The 19,596-nt window shown below is 44.2% G+C and overlaps 1 protein-coding gene across 1 annotated transcript in view; it reads right to left on the minus strand.

Moving 5' to 3' along the window:
- Window positions 1-262: 262 nt before the first annotated feature.
- SLC16A10 (solute carrier family 16 member 10) overlaps window positions 263-19,596 on the minus strand; it is a 116,723-nt gene continuing 97,389 nt past the window's right edge. The window contains exons 4-6 of the mRNA XM_055535180.1: window positions 11,380-11,523; window positions 3,020-3,248; window positions 263-766 (exon numbers count right to left, since the gene is read on the minus strand). Of these exons, the coding sequence (XP_055391155.1) occupies window positions 537-766; window positions 3,020-3,248; window positions 11,380-11,523 (603 nt within the window). The 3' untranslated portion in view covers window positions 263-536. The remainder of the gene's footprint in view (window positions 767-3,019; window positions 3,249-11,379; window positions 11,524-19,596) is intronic.

Here is a 19,596-nt window from a genome sequence, read left to right on the forward strand (position 1 = left end):
ACAGCAGGCAAACAATTTTTACACTGGCTTGAAATCTAAGTCGATCTGATATTATCTAGAATCCAGGCTTAAATTTTGTAAGAAGTTTCCAAATAGCAGAAGAAATTAAAACAGAGATACTAAAAACACCAACGTGAGACAACAAATAATATTTCCAGTCCTAATCAAACCGCAACCCTTTCAGTATAGCTTGAGGTATTTTTAAGTATTTGTACAAGCTAAATAGCATTCACAGTTTCCGAAGCTGCTTTTTTACTGAGATAGCCTCATATTCTCATGATAGTTGACTTTCAGACAGGTTTTCTTGTACATGAAAACTGAGTCTGAGTCTCTGCCCTCAGACTCACGGAAATATCGGACAGCTAGCTGTTCACTGGCAGCAAATGGTTCTTGTAGTAATGAGGGTTCTATTCCCCAATTATTGTGCTACTCCTAGGATGTGATTAAAAAAATAACAGATTTGCAATTCATATATAAAAGGAATACTTGCTTCAGTTTCTGAAAGCAAGTCCAGTCTGGTGGAGGTATATAAGACATTAAATAACAGAGTCAGATTCCTTCTTAAAGATTGCAGATGAGCTTGACAGAGAGTTCTGGTTCGCCAGCATTTTCTCCATCTTTTCTCCTCCAGTGGTTTTAGTGACCTCTCTTTGCTTCTTACTGTGGACCCATGGGATAAAACAAAGGACAGCACCTCCAATAAGGGGAGGGATTCCAGCGAGGTAGAAGGCCACATCATAGGAGCCCAGCTTGTCCCGGAGTAACCCTGGGAAGGGAAAAAGCTGTCACCAGGAGAGAACAAGTATGACTGTTGGGGCCCAGAGTAGTCACCCTGGTGGCCCAATGCCAACCTAGGATCTTCATCCCAGCTGGCCAGTGCAGACACCTCAGAGAGCACACGTTTTTAAGGAAATGGTTCTGAAAGATAAACCTTTTCTGATAGGAGGAAAGAAAAGATGTCATTTCTTTAATCTTGTTGCAAATCTGTGACAGGCTTCTGAGTTTTCCTACCAAGATATCACATGGACAGAACACTTGCAGTCAAGCTTTGGCTTTCTCAAAACCCTTCAGAGGCCCTTTGGGTATTCTGACACATGGTGTTAAGGTCCTGCTTCGGCTGAAAGTGGACGGTCCACCAAGCTGAAACCTGTCATACACAAAGGCTTCAAAATGTTTACATTTTCAGACCTTTCGTGGGCCTGTTTATGAAATAACATGAAACTACTTAAAATGATAATCCAAAATCATGAAAAATTATAAATCTAAGAGGATGAAAAAGTTACATTGTTAAATACATTTTGGAAAGATACTAAGGTTTGTCAGCACCTGAGGGGAAAATGTAAGAGTATAGATGTGGTATTCTAATAGAGCCTATGGCTGTGCTTCTGAAAACCGTCAGAGTACTCCTTATTTCTATTTTGCTAACAAAATCCAGATTTTAAAAGTTATCTTAGTGTTTCAGACTTTTGCTGTACAACCTAAGTGACCAGAAATGTTCCAGGAACACATTTATAATGGGTATCTGACTCTGCTAAATAAACAGCTGAGGATTTGTTCAGGTAAATATCAACATATTGGGGGGAAAAAAAAAGTGTACAGTCATTCCAAATAGAAACCTAAAACACACAGGATCTAAATACATACTTTTCCTATCTGAATCGAATATTGCATATATAACTGAACCTTGCATCTTTATGAACACAGGTTATGTTTGGCTGTAATACTGTAATCCCTAGAACCTCCTGGCATTTTTCTGCCCACTTTGGGAATTTCCTGTTACCCCTTCATTCTTGATCTGTTATAGTCACTGCCAGTGGCAAATAGAAACACCTCTTCTAGTAAAGTGCTTCCTATAACTTGCTGTGGACTTGGAAACCCTAACAAAGGATGTAAGATGTAAAAACAGGTTGTTAACTGGGAGAGAGGGGAAGGACTGGAGGGTTCTCCTACAAGGAGACTGTGATGTTTAGAACTTATATTTCACTTGGTCTGCTCAGTAGTGGTTCTGCTTGCTTGATTCATGACTAGGTTCCCAACTGGCAAATTTGCTGATATGTGTGGTTCTGAATATGAGAATGAATTGAACTGAACTTCCACTGAGCCACTCACATACAAGACAGATGCTAGTACATACATTTAAATTTCATAATATTTATATCAAATCTTATAATTTATAGTAGTACCCAGTTAATACTGAATGTGAGACAACTTTATACTATCATTCAGAAGATTTTTAAAGGTAAAATTCGTGTAACATAAAATTAACCATTTTAGTGGCATCTGGTATATTTACAGTGTTGTACAACCACCACTCTCTCTCTAGTTCCAAAATATTTTCATCACACCAGAAGAAAAGTCCACACACAATACACAGTTACTCCCTAATCCCCCTTCCCTCCATCCCCTCGCATCTGTTCTGTCTCTGAATTTATTCTGGCTATTTCACATAACTGGAATAATATGTGACCTTTTGTATTTGGCTTCTTTCACACTTGGCATAATGTCCGAGGTTCACCTACCTGGTGCTGTGTGCCGGTGATACCTCATTCCTTTCTATGGCCGAAGAACCCCATCGTACGGATGTAGCACATTTTGTTTACCCATTCATTTACTGACGGACATTTGGGTTCTCCTGTTAAGTGTTACTTTTAACTATTTCTCAGGGAGGACTGTGATCTCTTACACAATTCATACATATTTAGAAATCTTTCAGAATCTTCACCTCTTGATAGAAAGAAGTCACATTTCCTACTCCTCCAAAACACTTACTAGCACAGGAACTCTTAAGTCTTCAAGTCCAGAAGCTAACTGCTATACATTTCAGCGGGCGTTTAAGATATCAATAAGAGTAAGAGGGCTCATCAGCAAATTTTTCCAACATGCCATCTGCTGGTCTTGGTAAAAACGTTATAGATAAGCCACATACAACAGCAAGACAGCAGAAAGCAATAAATCATAATATATTTAACATGTGAGACTCAGGACCTACCGTCGACAATGCTAGGACAATGTTATTTACCTGCGATCGGCGGGCCCACAGTCATGGGTATAGACATGAATCCGAGCAGAAACCCAATTGCTTGGGAGACGTCCTGGGCCCCAACCAACTCAAAGGCAATGGGGGCCATAATGGAAATGAAGCATCCATCGAAGAGACCCATGATGAGGCAGACAGCAATGAGGCCCCCAAAGACGCTGCACAGGGGGATCATCATGGACATCAGACCGATGAAGAGAAAGGACAGGACCTGGGACAGGCACACAGTGTCAGCGTCGCTCTCGGAACAGGGACCATCACAATTACTGAGCAACATGCGTAGGGCTTTTAAGTGGTTACCAGTTAGTCACCTCCCCAGCCCACTTCGCCTTGATTTTATATACATAATCAACTCCCACAATCATCTTCCCTGAATTCCCCTCACCCTTTCTCAGTATTTCCATTAAGGGACAAGAAAAAAGTAAGGGTTTTTATATACTTACTTTCCTTTCCCAGCGGTAAGCTCTTTGAGATCAGAATCTGTACAAAAGTCATCTTTGGCCCTACATATAATAAGGTTTAAGGATCTGGTACCTGGTCAGTGCTCATTACGTATTTGTTCTTTGAATATCAGCTCAAATTCACTCATCCAACATATGATTTAGAAATTTTACCTTTGAAATTATTTGCACTTTACTGGTGTCAGTCCTCTGCATAATTAAAATACGCCAGCCAGATCTATCCTTCACCTCACAGAGCTTCCAGTTTGTTAGAGTAAGTAATAGAATCAAACACTGGATTTTCCCTGCCATTGGGCAGCTCCTGTGCTCTGTTCTATGCACTGTGCTATGTGAATAAAACCTGGTTCGTACCCTTGGGTTATGAAGAGATGACTATGTAAGTAAGTGCACATGAAGTATTCTAGATGTTCTAGTTGTATATTCAAAGCATGGTGGGTACAAAAAAGGAAAGAGTGGACAATTCAGTTTTTTAGGCAAATAACTAAAATTGTATCATTCACTCATTAGATGGAATAGATGTTTTAAAAAGAATCAGCTTTTTAAAAAGTATGCATATAACAGAAACTGTCATTTATTTAATGCTTATGAAATGCAGGCATTGTTCCAAGGACTTTAGGTGGTGACTTTATGAGGTGAGCCCTAATATTTTCCCCATTTTACAGATGAAGCAAGTGATGCTGGGAGGTTTAGTAACCCCAGGTGGAGCCAGCCTGGAAGCCGGGCCTGCCTGGGCAGTAAGTAGCAGGGGCAATGGAACAGTTCCTAGAGGGCTCCCTCTGATGACAGCGGGGGAGGGACGGGAGGGAGAGGCCACAGCGAGCAGCGCTCTGGATCTCCACCTTCATCTGCTCTGTTTGCCCAGGGCTCACTGGGGGACACCAAGCTCGGCAGGGCCTCGGGGCAGCCCCCACCACCTCGGTGCACAGCAGGATCACCTGAGGACAGGGACCCCCAACGGTGGTTTTCACAAGCTCCCCAGGTGACTTTGGCACATGTCATCCACTGACCCCACAATCAGAAACATTCTTGAAAAAGATTTTAAACTCCAAGTTGGGGACTTCTCTGGCGGTCTAGTGGTTAAGGCTCTGTGCTCCCAATGCAGGGGGCACAGGTTTGATTCCTGGTCAGGGGATTAAGATCCCACATGCCACTCAGTGAGGCCGGGGGAGGGGGGGGGAATCCAAGTTGGTCTCTTTTCTGACACCATTGTATTATATAGCTGAGTAAATATTGCTTTATGGTAGAATTAGTTTAAGACTCAGAGTTGGCTATTTGAAAAAGAAGTCTGGCACTTCACATTTTTTTTCCTAAAGAACATGATCTCCACATTCTGATTGTTTATGCTCTACTTAAACATCTTTTCCTCAGACCCAATGTCTGTTAGAGTGGAAGCATAATTCCTTAGTGCTACTTAGTGCTTTGGGCTTCCCTGGTGGCTCAGATGATAAAGCATATGCCTGCAATTCAGGAGACCTGGGTTCAGTCCCTGAGTTGGGAAGATCCCCTGGAGGAGGAAATGGCAACTCACTCTAGTATTCTTGCCTGGATAATTCCATGGACAGAGAAGCCTGACAGGCTACATTCCCTGGGCTTGCAGAGTCAGACATGACTGGGCGATTAACAGACACAGACTGGCTAGGCACTGGGCTTGCAGCCTTAAGGCTGGAAAGAGCTAAGGCCTAGAGGACAGGCCCGGGTCCAGACCTCTGTGACCCTGGCAGAAAGACCCGATGCTTCTCATCTACCATCTAGAGTTAAGGAGTTATTGTTATTTAAAAACTAATTAGACCAATCCTAATATTATTTATTAGATACAGTTTTACTCTATCTACAAACACAAAGGAGATAAAATTCCAGCGAACCTGGAATAAAATGTTAGGACATCACGGGGCCAGATTCAATGGGTTTAATGCCCAACCACATCACTGTACTTCTACTAGGTTAGCTTAGAATGCGCTTCCTGTTCTTTTCATATTTTGTTCAGTACAAATCTCCTGCAAGATAAGACAACCAGAGTGAAAGTTGAAAGCCTATAGCACAAAGTCAGTTTTGCTGAATAAACAAATGTTTTCTTGGACCCAATTCATTTAACACGAGACCCAGGCACTTACAGTGCTTATCCTGATTTTTCTATTCTTTTTTGGCCCCTTCAAATTTTTATTCTTTGTTCAGTTTTCTAAGAAATCATTCATATAAGAGTTTCAAGTTTATTATTATATATTTTGAGCACATTATTACTTCTTAATACTTTACCTGACTACAAGCTCTCCTTTTCTCAATTGAAATTATATTAATTTATATTCTCTTTTTCAACTATTTGACAGTATTTAAAACTGTTAAATTTTAACAATAATTGTTAAATAAAAATTATTAGTTGTTATTTAAAGTAAAATTTGTTGGTTTTTCTTTAAGAATTGAATTGATAGAAATTTACACACATTCTCTAGTATCTCTCAGAAAATACCTGGTTACTTCTGCCTTATTTGCAGCTAAATAGTAGTGAGAAATGCTGCTGTTTCTCAGCAGGTGTAACTACCCTAAATGTAGCTAAGTTCAGAGGTAGCAGACCAAGCTGACAAGGACATACCTGCTTCCCACACTCAGGAACACTCCACCCACAAGTAGCGTAGACCGAGGTTTAGCACGCTGTGCGTGTAGGAAGTTCATCACTTCCCCCAATATCTACTGATCTGTAGATACAAGCCCCCCGTGTGTAGGGTGAGTAATTTAGTATTACAGTCTTTTTTTCCACCCCAAACACAGTAGCTCTGGTTAGATTTAAAAAAGAGATTCAAAGGTTCCTAACCCTTTTCTAGGCTCTGGCACTGCCATTTAATGAGACATTGACTTTTGAAATGTCTTTCTTGCTTCTGCTTCTTAAAACTGTACAGGAAATATCTTCTGTCGTAATATTACAGTCTCTAGAAGAATAACCCCCTGCTTCAGTTAGTTTATGTACCTAAGAACAACAACAAGCAAAGTCCTTGCTATTACAGTTCCCATTTCTGTCACAAGAACATTTTTGGAGGAAATGTCAGTGGCAGTTTTGCTCAGAAATCTAAGCATAATGACGGAAGAGGAAAAAATGAGCTGCACCTGAATAAGCAGAAGGCACTTTCAGAGGCAGATGCAAATTACATTAATTTATATTCTCTTGGCCACAGTTAGAAACAAGTGTTGCTCCTATGAATTTATTCAATATAAAGTTTGCAGACTCTCAGAGCCTCTGGCTAGGAGTCCACTAGTTGGCAGCAGTGGTCTTCGGGTCCATCACACCAAAGGGACGTGTTCAGGGCACAGCCGGGCATCCGGCTTCTTCTAAAGCACGCAGCCCTGTGGCAGTGCTTCACCCAGAAGTCTGTCCAGCTTTCCTACTGCACATCAACACCACCATTTCTGCCTGGAGGAGGAACCAGCCCCAATGCCACAGCCCAGGTGAGAAGAGAGACAATCATAGTCTGGTTCCTTATTCAGGCAGGGGAACTGCTAAATATCTGGATACCATTGCAGAAGTAGCTTATGTTTGGTAAAGCATATACCTTTTATCCCAAGGTATCTTTCAGAAAACATAAAATACTAAAAGGGAACAAAAAACAGCAGCAACAACAACAAAACTGGGCAACGAGGCTCAGTTTGTTTTACAAGCAGAAGTGACTTCCAGAGGAAGATGGATCTAAAAGTGATTCATTTTTCTAAATTACAAAAAAACAATTCTGCATTTCAAAAGTAACTCATGAATATATTCCTGACAAAATTCAAACTGTAGAAAAATGTATACAGTAATAAATGAAAGTCTTCCTTCAACCCCCTCCAACCTCAACCCACACTGTCCTGGTCAGGAATAACCAGTCACTAATTTGATGGTCCTCCCAGACCTTTCCTGTGCACACTCATCGGGGTTTGTCTGCTTACATACATGGATATGATGTCCACACTTTGGTTTACGTCCATGGCACAGAGCAATCTGACACAATGGGAAAGTGATCTTAATCCAAAGCTTTCGATTCTTTCATTAGAGTTACAACTTCTAAACCTTTAAACACTCACACTGTTGAGACAGGTACACAGTAAAAACAGAAATCTGCAATACTGTACTGGTGACTAGAAAGACAGGCCTGCGAAGTTAAGAAGGATGGCTGGGAAGGTGCCAGGACGCAGTCTTCCCTCTCCTAATGAAGTACTCCGGGAACCTTTGCAGAGATTCTCTGTACTTATCATTATTCTATATAATACATTTCGATCATCTCTTTGCTCAGTATTCAGAATTGTCAGGCTGAAAATACTCGGTTACCCAAGACCTTGCTGGAAGTTTAAATTCAGAACTCTTCAGCAAAAGTGTAAGATATATTCCTAAACTCTGTTACCTATAAGCAAAGATCCCCACATCAGAAAAACCAAGGTCTCCTTTCTTGAGACCTGTTCCAAATCAGGATCTGCCTCAGTATTTAATAGAATATTAAAATGTCACAAAAGCAAGGATTTATTAGTGATCCCCCTGGGCAGGCAGTTTACATAAGCTGTCACCATGAATCCTCACACAGCCCTCTGCAGGATCTGGGGGAGACAAGCTGTATCTCACTTTAGAGTCTGTGTTTTTCTGCTCTGCAGCCTCCCCAAATCCAAGATGACTGTGCCCCCAAAGCAGACCACATGGGATGCTGTGAACTGTGTCCCGGGCCTGGAAGCCACTCAGAACTGGTGTCACAGGGACAGGGAGGGAGGAGGACTGCCCTGACAAGGCTGAGCTGTAACAGCAGCAAGAAGCAGGCGTGTCTGAGAAAACCCAGCACCCACGAAAGGAAGGAGAGGAAGGTAGGCTGCAGAAGCATTCCAGCCCTTAACAGTGGGGCCAGAGGGCAAACAGCCAGGCAGGGAGACAGGGAGGGGAGGAGGAATAAGCCGACCTGCAGAGCTGGACTTGATCACAGCAGAGAAGAGCCAAGAATCAAAAACCACACAATTTTTGGGAGTTGGGGCAGGGGAGAGACAGAGCGGGGAGGGCTGTTGGCGGCTCCCAGCAGCACAGGACACCCCTTCTGCTCCACGGGCCTCCCTGGACTGCAGTCACCTCACCTGTGACTCAGCACGCACCACCAGGTGTGACCCTCGCTGTGCTGCACTGTGGCTAACCTTTCATCCAAAATGAAATTACTCATTCTTCACTCACTCCCGTGTAACTGTCGGCCACACGTGGGCCAAGTCAGGAAAGGCTGCTTTCTTTCCTCAGTTACATGAACTACTAACATACCTGCCCCCTGTTATGTTGTAAACGACCCTACTGTCCCACCTCTGGAGGGAAACCTTTCTAAAGTCAAAGTTGTTTTGGAGTAAAGTGTTGATGTATAAAACACGCCATGACTTTGTCCATCGTGTCACCAGTCTGGCCTCCATCCTCTCTAACCTGAATGCTGTATCATCTCCTCCCTGGTCTCCCTCCCTCTTGCACTCCCACTTCCCTCACAGTCTTCAATCCTCCACACATGGAGCAACCACGCCGACTTCAAAATGCAAGATCAGGTCATTCTCCAACAAGGACCTACTATGCTTAAAGTAAAATGTCTCCACCGTGTATTCCAAGGCACTGTTTAATCATGGGGGGAGGCCCCTCCTCTCCCCATGCCCTGCTCTTTCCAACCTCTTCCCAGGCCACTCTGTCTTCTTGAGTTCCCAATCATGCCCAGCTTTTCCCTGCTTCAGGTCTTGCTCTGGGAACTCAAGGACCATGTCTGTATCATGTTTGTATCACCCACCAGGGTCGGGGCTGGTGCTTGGGGCACAGCAGACACTCTTAATAAATGAAAGGAAGCCAAAAGCCTGTAAGGCAACAAATGTCCACTAGAGGGCTCCCTTGACACTTGAGAACAAGACTTCTGTTAAACATTCGACAGAGATACCCACAGTTAAGGTGTTAATAAAAGGGGGAATGATCGTTAACACAGAAATACTTTCAAAGGTAGTGTTCTCCCAGCCTTCCAGCTATGTGACCAGACTCCTTACTGCGCTGACCACCTAGATCTACAGAGACACCCACAGCGAGGCAACCTCTGTCCCTCCGAGTTCACATCTGTAAGTGCGATGGCACGCACCTTGAAGGGCTGGGCAAGGAGGGAAGGCGCACTCGGTTCATCGACCACCACTACTGTGTAGTTTTAGAATATTTACATCACCCCAAAAGAAACCCCACTGCCGGTAGGAGTTACTCCCCAGACCCTCCTTCGCTCAGCCACCAGCAACCACTGATCTACACTTCCTGTCCCTGGATCAGCCAATTCTGGACACAAGGTATACAGGGAACCATACAATATGCGGCCTTTTGTGACTGTATGAACCCTGGCCCCTCCTCCTCTGTATTCACCCTTCACAGCTACTAGGTTAAGCTTTATAAAATACAACTCTTGTCACGCCCTTGTATAAAAAAATCCTTAATGGCTCCTGGTAGATTCAGGATTGAGCTCAGCCTCTTCTGTGCTCACAAGGCCCTTCCCAACCTGACTCCTGCCTATTCGCCAGCCAGTCAATCTACTATTCTCTCTTTAGTCCACTCAAACACTGTTTCCCAGACACAGCACACAATGTCACATCTCCATCTCTTTGCCCAGGTGGCTTCCTCTGCTTGCAGCACTCTTCTCTGTTTTCCTTATCTATCTAACTGTTACCTCTCAACAGTCCGCCAGCCAAGGGAGCCTGCTCAGACCTCCTCTAGTGATTTAGCTGCTTTGGGCCTGTGTTTCTGTGGCCCCACCTAGCCCCGTTACTTCACTGTGCTGCAACACGGCTCTGTCTCGCCCATAGACCATTCGTCACGGAGCACACAGATGGTGTTTCATCTGTAGCATTTAGCACAGTACTGGGCATGGAGGAGTCACTTAAATACTAGTGAACAACAGTATGGTCTCGGGACAGCACAGCCCACAACACCCAGAAGGCAATCTGCAGTGAGAAACTCAAAAGACATGCACACTCCTGAATTTCACAGGGATTGCCAAAGGCACATGACCATGAGAACTACGTCAAACATAAAGCATTCTTAGAAAAACGCAAAAGATAGAAAACCATTCTGGTTTGGTGCAGTTCCATGACAGAACAAAGAATATTGTTTGTTCACCAATTTCTTATGTTGAAAACCCCAAACTCCGAACTACCCTGGCAGTCCAGCAGTCAAGACTGAGCTCCCTCTGCAAACTGGAGGTTAGGGAACTAAGATCCCACAGCCAAAGAAAAAACCCATACCTCACAACTGATTTTGCCCTTTAAAAGCTGCTTGTTAAAAGGTCTAGAAAATAGTTCTCATGTTTACGAAAGAATTTAAGTAAATAAGTACATGTATGAGCCATTAGGTGACAAGGATAAATCTGCTAGAGGAATAAAGGCTTATTAAGGAAGTACCTGTAAGGGCTTCCCTGGTGGCTCAGTGGTAAAGAATCCACTTGCCAACGCAGAGGGGACAGGTTCAATCCCTGGTCCAGGAATATCCCACATGCCGCAGAGCAACTTCTATTGAGCCCGCACTCGAGAGCCTGGGAACCACCACCACTGAGCCCACATGCTTCAACCACGGAAGACCCACACCCCAGAGCCTGTGCTCCGCGACAAGAGACATCGCTGCTATGAAAGGCTTGCGCACCTCAGCAAAGAGCAGACCCCACACAACCAAGAAGACCCAGCACAGCAAAAATAGAAAAAAAAAATAATAAAGAATCAAAGCAACACCTCAAGCCCATCTCCACTCCAGAGGCTGACCTGAAAGCATCTCCCTGTACTTCTTAGTTCTCTTGGAAATCCAATGCAATAATGCCTGACACTGTGGGATGGGTACATGGGAGGTCATCAATGAGGTTTAAAACTTTACACAGTACAAGATGTTGAAAAAAAAAAAAGTACCTGGAGATAAATTTTCTTCACACCAGGCACATAATCCGCAATCCGGCCGAACAGCAGCCGTCCGACTCCTGAAGTGATGCCAATGCACATGAGAACCACCTCTTTATTTTTCTCATCTTGAAACCTTTCATTCACATGTTTCATCTGTAGGCCAAAGAGAAAGAAGCCACGCTAAATGCGGTAGGAAAACTTGACAAGTTTTGAGGCTTGGTACAAATGCCTTTTTTGTACATGTAATAGACTCTCCTCCCAAAGTCAAATTTTTATAAAAATTTGTCTATGATAATTTTTCATAAGAACACATGAAGAAAAGGCAACATGGTTTAGCCTGTATAAATAAGAATTTTTATAAGAGGGCTTTAAAAACATTTTTAATAAAAGGTAACCAGCACACCCTTTATCAGTTATCATTGGGCCATGAGCTAAAGGAAGAGAAGAGACCTTTGAACACACCATGCCACAAGGTCACCCAAGGACCCAGCCCGTCATCTGCTCCCCTGAAAGGCAGTTTGAAGGCTCAATTCTGGAGTCTCATCTCTTCTAGGAGGACCTAAACCAAACTGAAATAAGTTACACTGGAGCTTCCAGGATAAAAGCATAAGGCTCTCTATCTGAGGATCTGCCTATTTGTGTGGCATTAGAACAGATAAAAATACAGAAGAGGCTTAATACAATGGTTAAAAGAAAGGCATGAGAGATTGTGGGCACTTAAGTCCTGTTTCCATCCCTTGTTAGCCCTATGACCTTAGTTAAGTTCTTAACCTCTAGGGCCTCAGCTTCCTTGTCTGTAAAATGGAGACAGCACTAGTACTTCAAGAAGGTGCTTGAAAGGATTAAATAAAATATCTATGTAAAGAACTGAGGGCCTGACACACACTTAAGAGTGATATTAAGTTTAGCCTTCTTGCTAAAGAAGCCTTCCCTCCATGTACAGTCTACTTAGAACAGTGACTGCAGATCTACAACCTGTTTCAAAAGGAGTGCGACTAGCAGGTGCTATACGGGGTGACAGAACCCGTGGCTCAGCACCCACTGTTTAATATAAGCTTTGCTCCCACAGCCCCCAAGTCCCACGCTTTCCACTGCTTGCTCAGCACCCCCACTTTCTCATGCTCACCTATCTGTGCTCATGGCAAGGAAAAAAGGCGTGTCTGAAACGAAGATCATGGCATCTGGTCCCATCACTTCATAGGAAACAGATGTGGAAACAATGTCAGACTTTCTTTTTTGGGCTCCAAAATCACTGCAGATGGTGACTGCAGCCATGAAATTAAAAGACGCTTACTCCTTGGAAGAAAAGTTATGACCAACCTAGATAGCATATTCAAAAGCAGAGACATTACTTTGCCAACAAAGGTCTGTCTAGTCAAGGCTATGGTTTTTCCTGTGGTCATGTATGGATGTGAGAATTGGACTGTGAAGGAAGCTGAGTGCCGAAGAATTGATGCTTTTGAACTGTGGTGTTGGAGAAGACTCTTGAAAGTCCCTTGGACTGCAAGGAGATCCAACCAGTCCATTCTGAAGGAGATCAGCCCTGGGATTTCTTTGGAAGGAATGATGCTGAAGCTGAAACTCCAGTACTTTGGCCACCTCATGCGAAGAGTTGACTCATTGGAAAAGACTCTGATGCTGGGAGGGATTGGAGGCAGGAGGAGAAGGGGACGACAGAGGATGAGATGGCTGGATGGCATCACCGACTTGACGCACATGAGTTTGGGTGAACGCCGGGAGTTGGTGATGGACAGGGAGGCCTGGCGTGCTGCGATTCATGGGGTCGCAAAGAGTCAGACACGACTGAGCGACTGAACTGAACTGAACTGTACTTCCACTGCTTTCTCTGCAATCACAGAGCTATTATATCAAACAGTTGTTTCAAACAATCAGTCTCACTGTCCCCTACACCAAACACTGGCCTGAATTCTGAAAGTCCACAAAGCCAGTTTCCCAGAAAGCACGCTGGCCTAGATGATCTGCTGGTGGCACTTGCAGCCTTTCTGGACGGCACTGCCTTAGAAGACCTCCATTTTGCAGTTTTAGGCCTACTTGGGTAACCAATACCATCACATCTCTCTTTTCCCTTTCAATACTGGTTAACTGTTCTTCCTCACTTTTGTATTTTCACAGTGCTCCAGGATAACTCTCCAAGGAGATGGTCCAGTGGCTAAGATGCTGTGTTCACAACGCAGGGGGCCCAGGTTCGATCCCTGGTCAGGGAACTAGATCCCACATGCTATACAGGGATCTATCCCACATGCGGTAGCATGCCACAATTAAGACCTGGCTCAGCCAAATAAATAAATATCCAACAACCAGAACAGAATAACTCTCCTAAACACGGCTTCAATCTCATCGATCCCTTATACATCAGCTGACTACATTTATACCCCTTACTTTGGTATTAAAAGCCCTCCATAATCTGTCACTGATCTATCTCTGTAACTTTATTACCTACCAATCCTTTACTCAGAAAACTCAAATGTCTACAGGATTCGGGTAAACAGCAGAAAGGAATAAAAGAGACTTGCTGGAGAGGGACTGCGTACACTGAGTCCCATCATTACCGTATAGGACCTCCTGTGTTGCCAAGTCAACCTCCTGGCTGCCTTTTATTTTAAAGAAAAGTCAGAAATCTGGATTTTTGTGTGGAAATGTTGGCATCTATCTTAAATTTAGAACACTGCGTGATCCAACCCCATGTATGCCAAACACGACATGTCTACAGCTTTGATCTCATCTGGCCCAGCAGGAAGGTTTAATCACGGTGTCACTTAGACACGTCCAACACCTTCTCATCTGTGTACATTTCTGCTGCTGCTTCTCCTGGTTCTCTGACTCTGCCCAAGTCCCGCCTTTTCTATAAAGCTGTCCTTGATTACCTGACCCTTACATCCCCTTTGGGTTTCTGCCTAGCGTTCATGTGGAGAAGGCAATGGCACCCCACTCCAGTACTTTTGCCTAGAAAATCCCATGGACGGAGGAGCCTGGTGGGCTGCAGTCCATGGGGTCACTAGAGTTGGACACGACTGAGTGACTTCACTTTCACTTTTCACTTTCATGCATTGGAGAAGGAAATGGCAACCCACTCCAGTGTTCTTGCCTGGAGAATCCCAGGGACAGGGGAGCCTGGTGGGCTGCCGTCTATGGGGTCACACAGGGTCGGACACGACTAAAGCGACGCAGCAGCAGCAGCAGCAGCAGCGTTCATGGGCACCTTAAGTACTGAGTGCCCTCCCCAGCCCTTCTGGCATCATAGGTGAGGCTAGTGGTAAAGAACCTGCCTGCCAATGCAGGAGATAAGAAGAGACATGGGTTCGAGCCCTGGGTCAGAAAGATCCCCTGGAGGAGAGCACAGCAACCCACCTCAGCACCCTTGCTTGGAGAATGCCATGGACAGAGGCGCCTGGCAGGCTCACAACCTTCCTTCTTCCGTTTCAGCCACCCCCACTGCTGCTGACCCAACCAGCCAGGTCAACACCGGACAGCCATCCTAGACCACCCCTCCCTTCAAATCCAGAAGCCGCCATCCAGTTCCGATGATCTGTCCTCCCAAACCTCTCAGACACCCTCCCTTGGTCCACGCTCCCCACACTGTTTCTACTTTGGGGGATCACTCCTCCCCACACTGTTTCTACTTTGGGGGATCACTCCTCCCCTGGATCTCTACACCCGCTTGAACGTGCCTCGGGCCAGAGCCCTCACTCCTAAACCTCTAACCTGCATTCCTTGCGACCACCAGATGAACTTTAAATTTTAAATAACACTGCTCCACCACTGTGCCCTTGCAGCCTTCAGGGTAAAGCTCAGACTCCTGGTTTGTCAGATGAAGCCTCACCTCTAGCTGCCTCCTCATGCACCCACGTCGGTGGGTGCTGGCCACGGTGGGCTGGGCTGTCCAGCACTTGAAATGTGGCTAATATGAACTGAGATGTGTAAGTGTAAAACACACAGAAAATTTAGAAACCTTAGTGGGAAAAAAATGTAAAATATCTCAATAATTTCAAAATACCAATTCTTCGTTGGAATAATACTTTGGCTATATTGGCTAAATAAAATATATTATGAAAACATTTCATTTCTGAGGTCTTTTTTCCGTTGTTTTTTTTTAACTTTTAAAAATATAACAAAATTTTAAATGACATGTGTCTTGCATTATATTTCTATTGAAGAGTGCTGGTCTAAGAAATTCACTTGTGGACACAAAGATAAAACAGCTGTTGATAAAAGTGACTTCAAACTGGCAAATTCCTCCAGGTCCTTATCAGAGATGGAATACAGCTCAATTCTGAAGAAAATGAATAACCTGATCTGAGGCAGGTGAGATATAATTATGGGAATTCATCAGCTTTATTTGGAATTTGAATTCAGACTCTCATGTATTAATCCACTTTAGGAATCACTCAAAGGATCCAGTATAATTTTTTAAGAGACATTCTTTAGTATTCAAACCAGACTGAATATGCTAGTCATTCTTTTGATGAAACTAAGAACACATGCCGGCCGGACTATTATCCTTTATTAGTGGTTTATTTTTCTTCCTCCTGCTCTACACTTTGTAATCCTTAAAAGGAATAATGAGGATAAATGTTTGGGGGTCTTGTGAAATAATGGTAAATTTGGTAAATTCAAATTATGCTTAAGTGGAAACTTCCTTCTTCAGCTATAACGGGCCTTATTTCATTGAATTTTGTTATTGTTGTTGAAACAAAGCAAGAACTTCAGCTTCTAAAACCTCCTTTCCTACCCTCAGCCAAAATTTTCAAAGTTAAGCTGTGGTTTATTTTGTTTGTCTTTTGGTTTTGTTTGGGCAGGAAATAAGGGAACTGGAGAACAGCATCTGGGGAGGCGGCATCTATTGGTCCGACAGATCTTTCTCATTGAGGAAACAGCCCGCGGGAGAGCTGGTGTATTCTACCAGCCTGGGCCCCCCACTACTGCTGCAACTATTCCCGGAATCCCCACCCATCCTTCATCCTCTGGAGACTGGCACACAGTTTAGTTTAGCAGAAGGCACAAGTACTGGCAAAACTGGTATTTCCAATAACAGTCACATGGGCAGGGACTTGAAGATGTTGACCAGATGTTCCCATGTTTAACCTAACTTATTTAAACCAATACAAAGCTCTTATTAGAAGCCATTACCTACATAGGGGATAGGCTCTGCCAGTGGCTTCATCGGTCAAGAGTCTGGCTGCAGTGCTAGAGACCTGGGTTTGATCCCTGAGTCAGGAAGATCCCCTGGAGGAGGGCATGGCAACCCACTCCAGTATTCCAGCCTGGAGAATTTCATGGACAGAGAAGCCTGGCAGGCTATAGTCCGTGGGGTCGCAACGAGTCGGACACAACTGAGTGACTAACACTTCACTTCAACAGGGGAAAACATCATCTTTAGAACAGTGGTTTTAAAACCGACTTTATCCAAATGTGGAAGTGCCTTTAGGGCAGGGACTAGTCTTTTGTTTCTATTCTAAACATGTGTTTACTCCAGGGCTGCACACCTCTTAGGGATGACCAGAGCCTGGCTACTGCCTGCTCTTGAAACATTTTCCATCATTCCAACAACAACTGAACTTCATCAGTCACAGAAGCCATTTTTAGACTGGGTGAAACACTCTTTTTGTTTTGTTATCCAAAGATAACCAAGAACTTAAAACCCATCATAGTTTCTCACTCCTTTTCCATGGGTGAAAGAAGGGAACAAGACACGCGAGCTCAGGGTTTACACTCTTCCCTCCTAACCATCCCCACTTCAAGTAAAGGGCGATTCAGCCTCTCTCCATGGAGGACACGATTCTGATCAGCCAAGTGAAGGGAGAAGCTCCTCCCCACTTGCTGGAGCCTAGAGCCAGTGCCTAAGAAGGTGACCCTCTCACGGCGCTGGCCTCAGCCTGGCTTCTCCCCCTCTCACCTCTTCCCGACGTGAGGCACAGCTGCAGACACTGAGACATCAAGTAGTGCTCTTCAGCTGAGAAGCCAGGCTGAGTCTTCTGGCTCCGAGAGCCAACGGTGAAGGAAGCCCAGCAGGCAGCGATCGTATGGAACCAGCTCCAGTACAGCTGACGCAGTGCATTAGAAACTCAAGCTTCTCCTTGGCAGGTGGTTTCACGACAGAAGATGGCCCAGCAGAAGGGAACCTCAACTCACTTTATCTACAGAAGCCCCTGAAATCCAGTGACACTGCTGCTGCTGCTAAGTCGCTTCAGTCGTGTCCAACTCCGTGTGACCCCATAGACGGCAGCCCACCAGGCTCCCCCGTCCCTGGGATTCTCCAGGCAAGAACACTGGAATGGGTTGCCATTTCCTTCTCCAATGCATGAAAGTGAAAAGTGAAAGTGAAGTTGCTGAGTCGTGTCCGACTCCTAGCGACCCCATGCACTGCAGCCTTCCAGGCTCCTCTGTCTATGGATTTTCCAGGCAAGAGTACTGGAGTGGGGTGCCATTGCCTTCTCTGACACTATGCAGCTGCAAAACAAGGAGCTCACTGGTCCAAAAGATGCAATAACTGGGGAGCTCCCTGGCAGTCCAGTGATTAGGACTTGGTGCTGAGCGCCTGGGTTCGATATATGGTTGGGTAAGATCCCACACGGCTGGCAGTGTGGGGAAAAAAAGAAAAAGTCCAATAATCACCTACAGTACTGCTTTCTAAGACTGAGTGTTATCTGGCCATGTGATAAACAGTTATTAGCCTCACTGTCCTCCCCTCCACCAACACCATTTTAAGGGGATGGGTGGTCTTCATTTAATATCTTTTATATAATTTATTACAAAAAAATGATAAAACTTTGGTACATACAAGTTAAATTATGTATCATTAGGGGATAGCAGTTAAAAGAGGAAAACTACTGAAGATGTAGAACAAAAACAACTTTATTTCTGACAGCAGACTTGTAGTAACAGCTGACTGACTCAAGTAGCAAGTGCTAACAAAGGCAGTATTTCAGGAAGGCCAGGAAAGCAGGGTAAAAACAGGCCCAGTAGAGCACTGCAGGATATGGGGCTAATGGAACAACTGCCTCTGCAGAACTGAGGGGGAAAAACCAAACCCTATTTATCATCCACTGTTGCTGCAGTTACTATGCCCTTTGGGAGAGAACTGATTCCAGGCAGCAGTCATTACCTGTCCTTGTCTCATTCCCCGATCCTCGGCCCTCCTCATCAGACCCACACCATCAAGCTGAGAAGGAGGCAGACAACAGGTAGTCCTGTTGCAGTCCTTTCGGTGGGGACAAGGGACCTGTATCATTTACATTTACATGGTACCTTCAAAAACGGGATAATAAATGCCACACCATATTTTCAGGGCTGTGGAATTCAGAATTTCTCCAGCTTCCTACTTCCCCACAGGGATGCTGAGTTCCGAGCACTTCCGCTCTCTCGCTCTTCCTGAGCAAGTTAATCTCTTCTAACCCGAGACTAGCAGGTTCCGCTTGTTGCCTCTTCCTTGCATGCAATTTAATTTCTAAGAACACATCCTTCCAACACCCGAAAAGCTACTCCATAACTCTTTAAGTGGAGTATTTAAGTGTATTCTACTTAAATATACTCTTTTTAAAGGCAATCACAAAGAAAAGAGCCTGGTTCCTTTAAAAATTACATGTACATTTGAAAGGCAGTAGAAGGCTGCTAGAGTAGTTAATGGATAATCTCAGATTTTGTTGCAAATCAAAACTTTATACTACCCTTTGACTTCAAAGAACGATGAACGGAAATCTGAATGGATTGAGGGTTTGGTTTGTTTTTTTTCTTTCTTTTGTTTTTTTCTTTCTTTTTTACAATAATTGTGTTTTTTTCCATCTTTGTTTTTGCTAAGAAAGTAAGTCAGCACTGCAGGGCATCCCTGAGAAAGTTTTACATGAGTACAGTACACCAGCAAGTCCAGTGAGGTGACTACAGATAGCAGAAAACTAAGCCCACAGATTTGGGTACATAAAATTAATCCCTTTACACCATTTAATATTGAAATAGGACTTTATGGCCATTAAGACAAGTGCTGATTAGGGCAGCCTCAAAAATCATTTTAACATGTTAAATCTGATCAACTGTGCTTTGAAGTAAAACAGCTCTAAGATGTACTTGAAGTGAAAACACAGAATCTCCTTGGCTGCCAACATTTTTAAGGGCTAATATCTTAGGCAGCCCACTGTCTCTTTACTAATAAGGTACCTGTTGCAATTAAAGCCGTGGCATGGGTACTGCCTGCCTCCCCAGGAGCTAACCCAG

Source organism: Bubalus kerabau, chromosome 9 (genome assembly GCF_029407905.1).
Source record: "Bubalus kerabau isolate K-KA32 ecotype Philippines breed swamp buffalo chromosome 9, PCC_UOA_SB_1v2, whole genome shotgun sequence".
Lineage (NCBI taxonomy): Eukaryota > Metazoa > Chordata > Mammalia > Artiodactyla > Bovidae > Bubalus > Bubalus kerabau.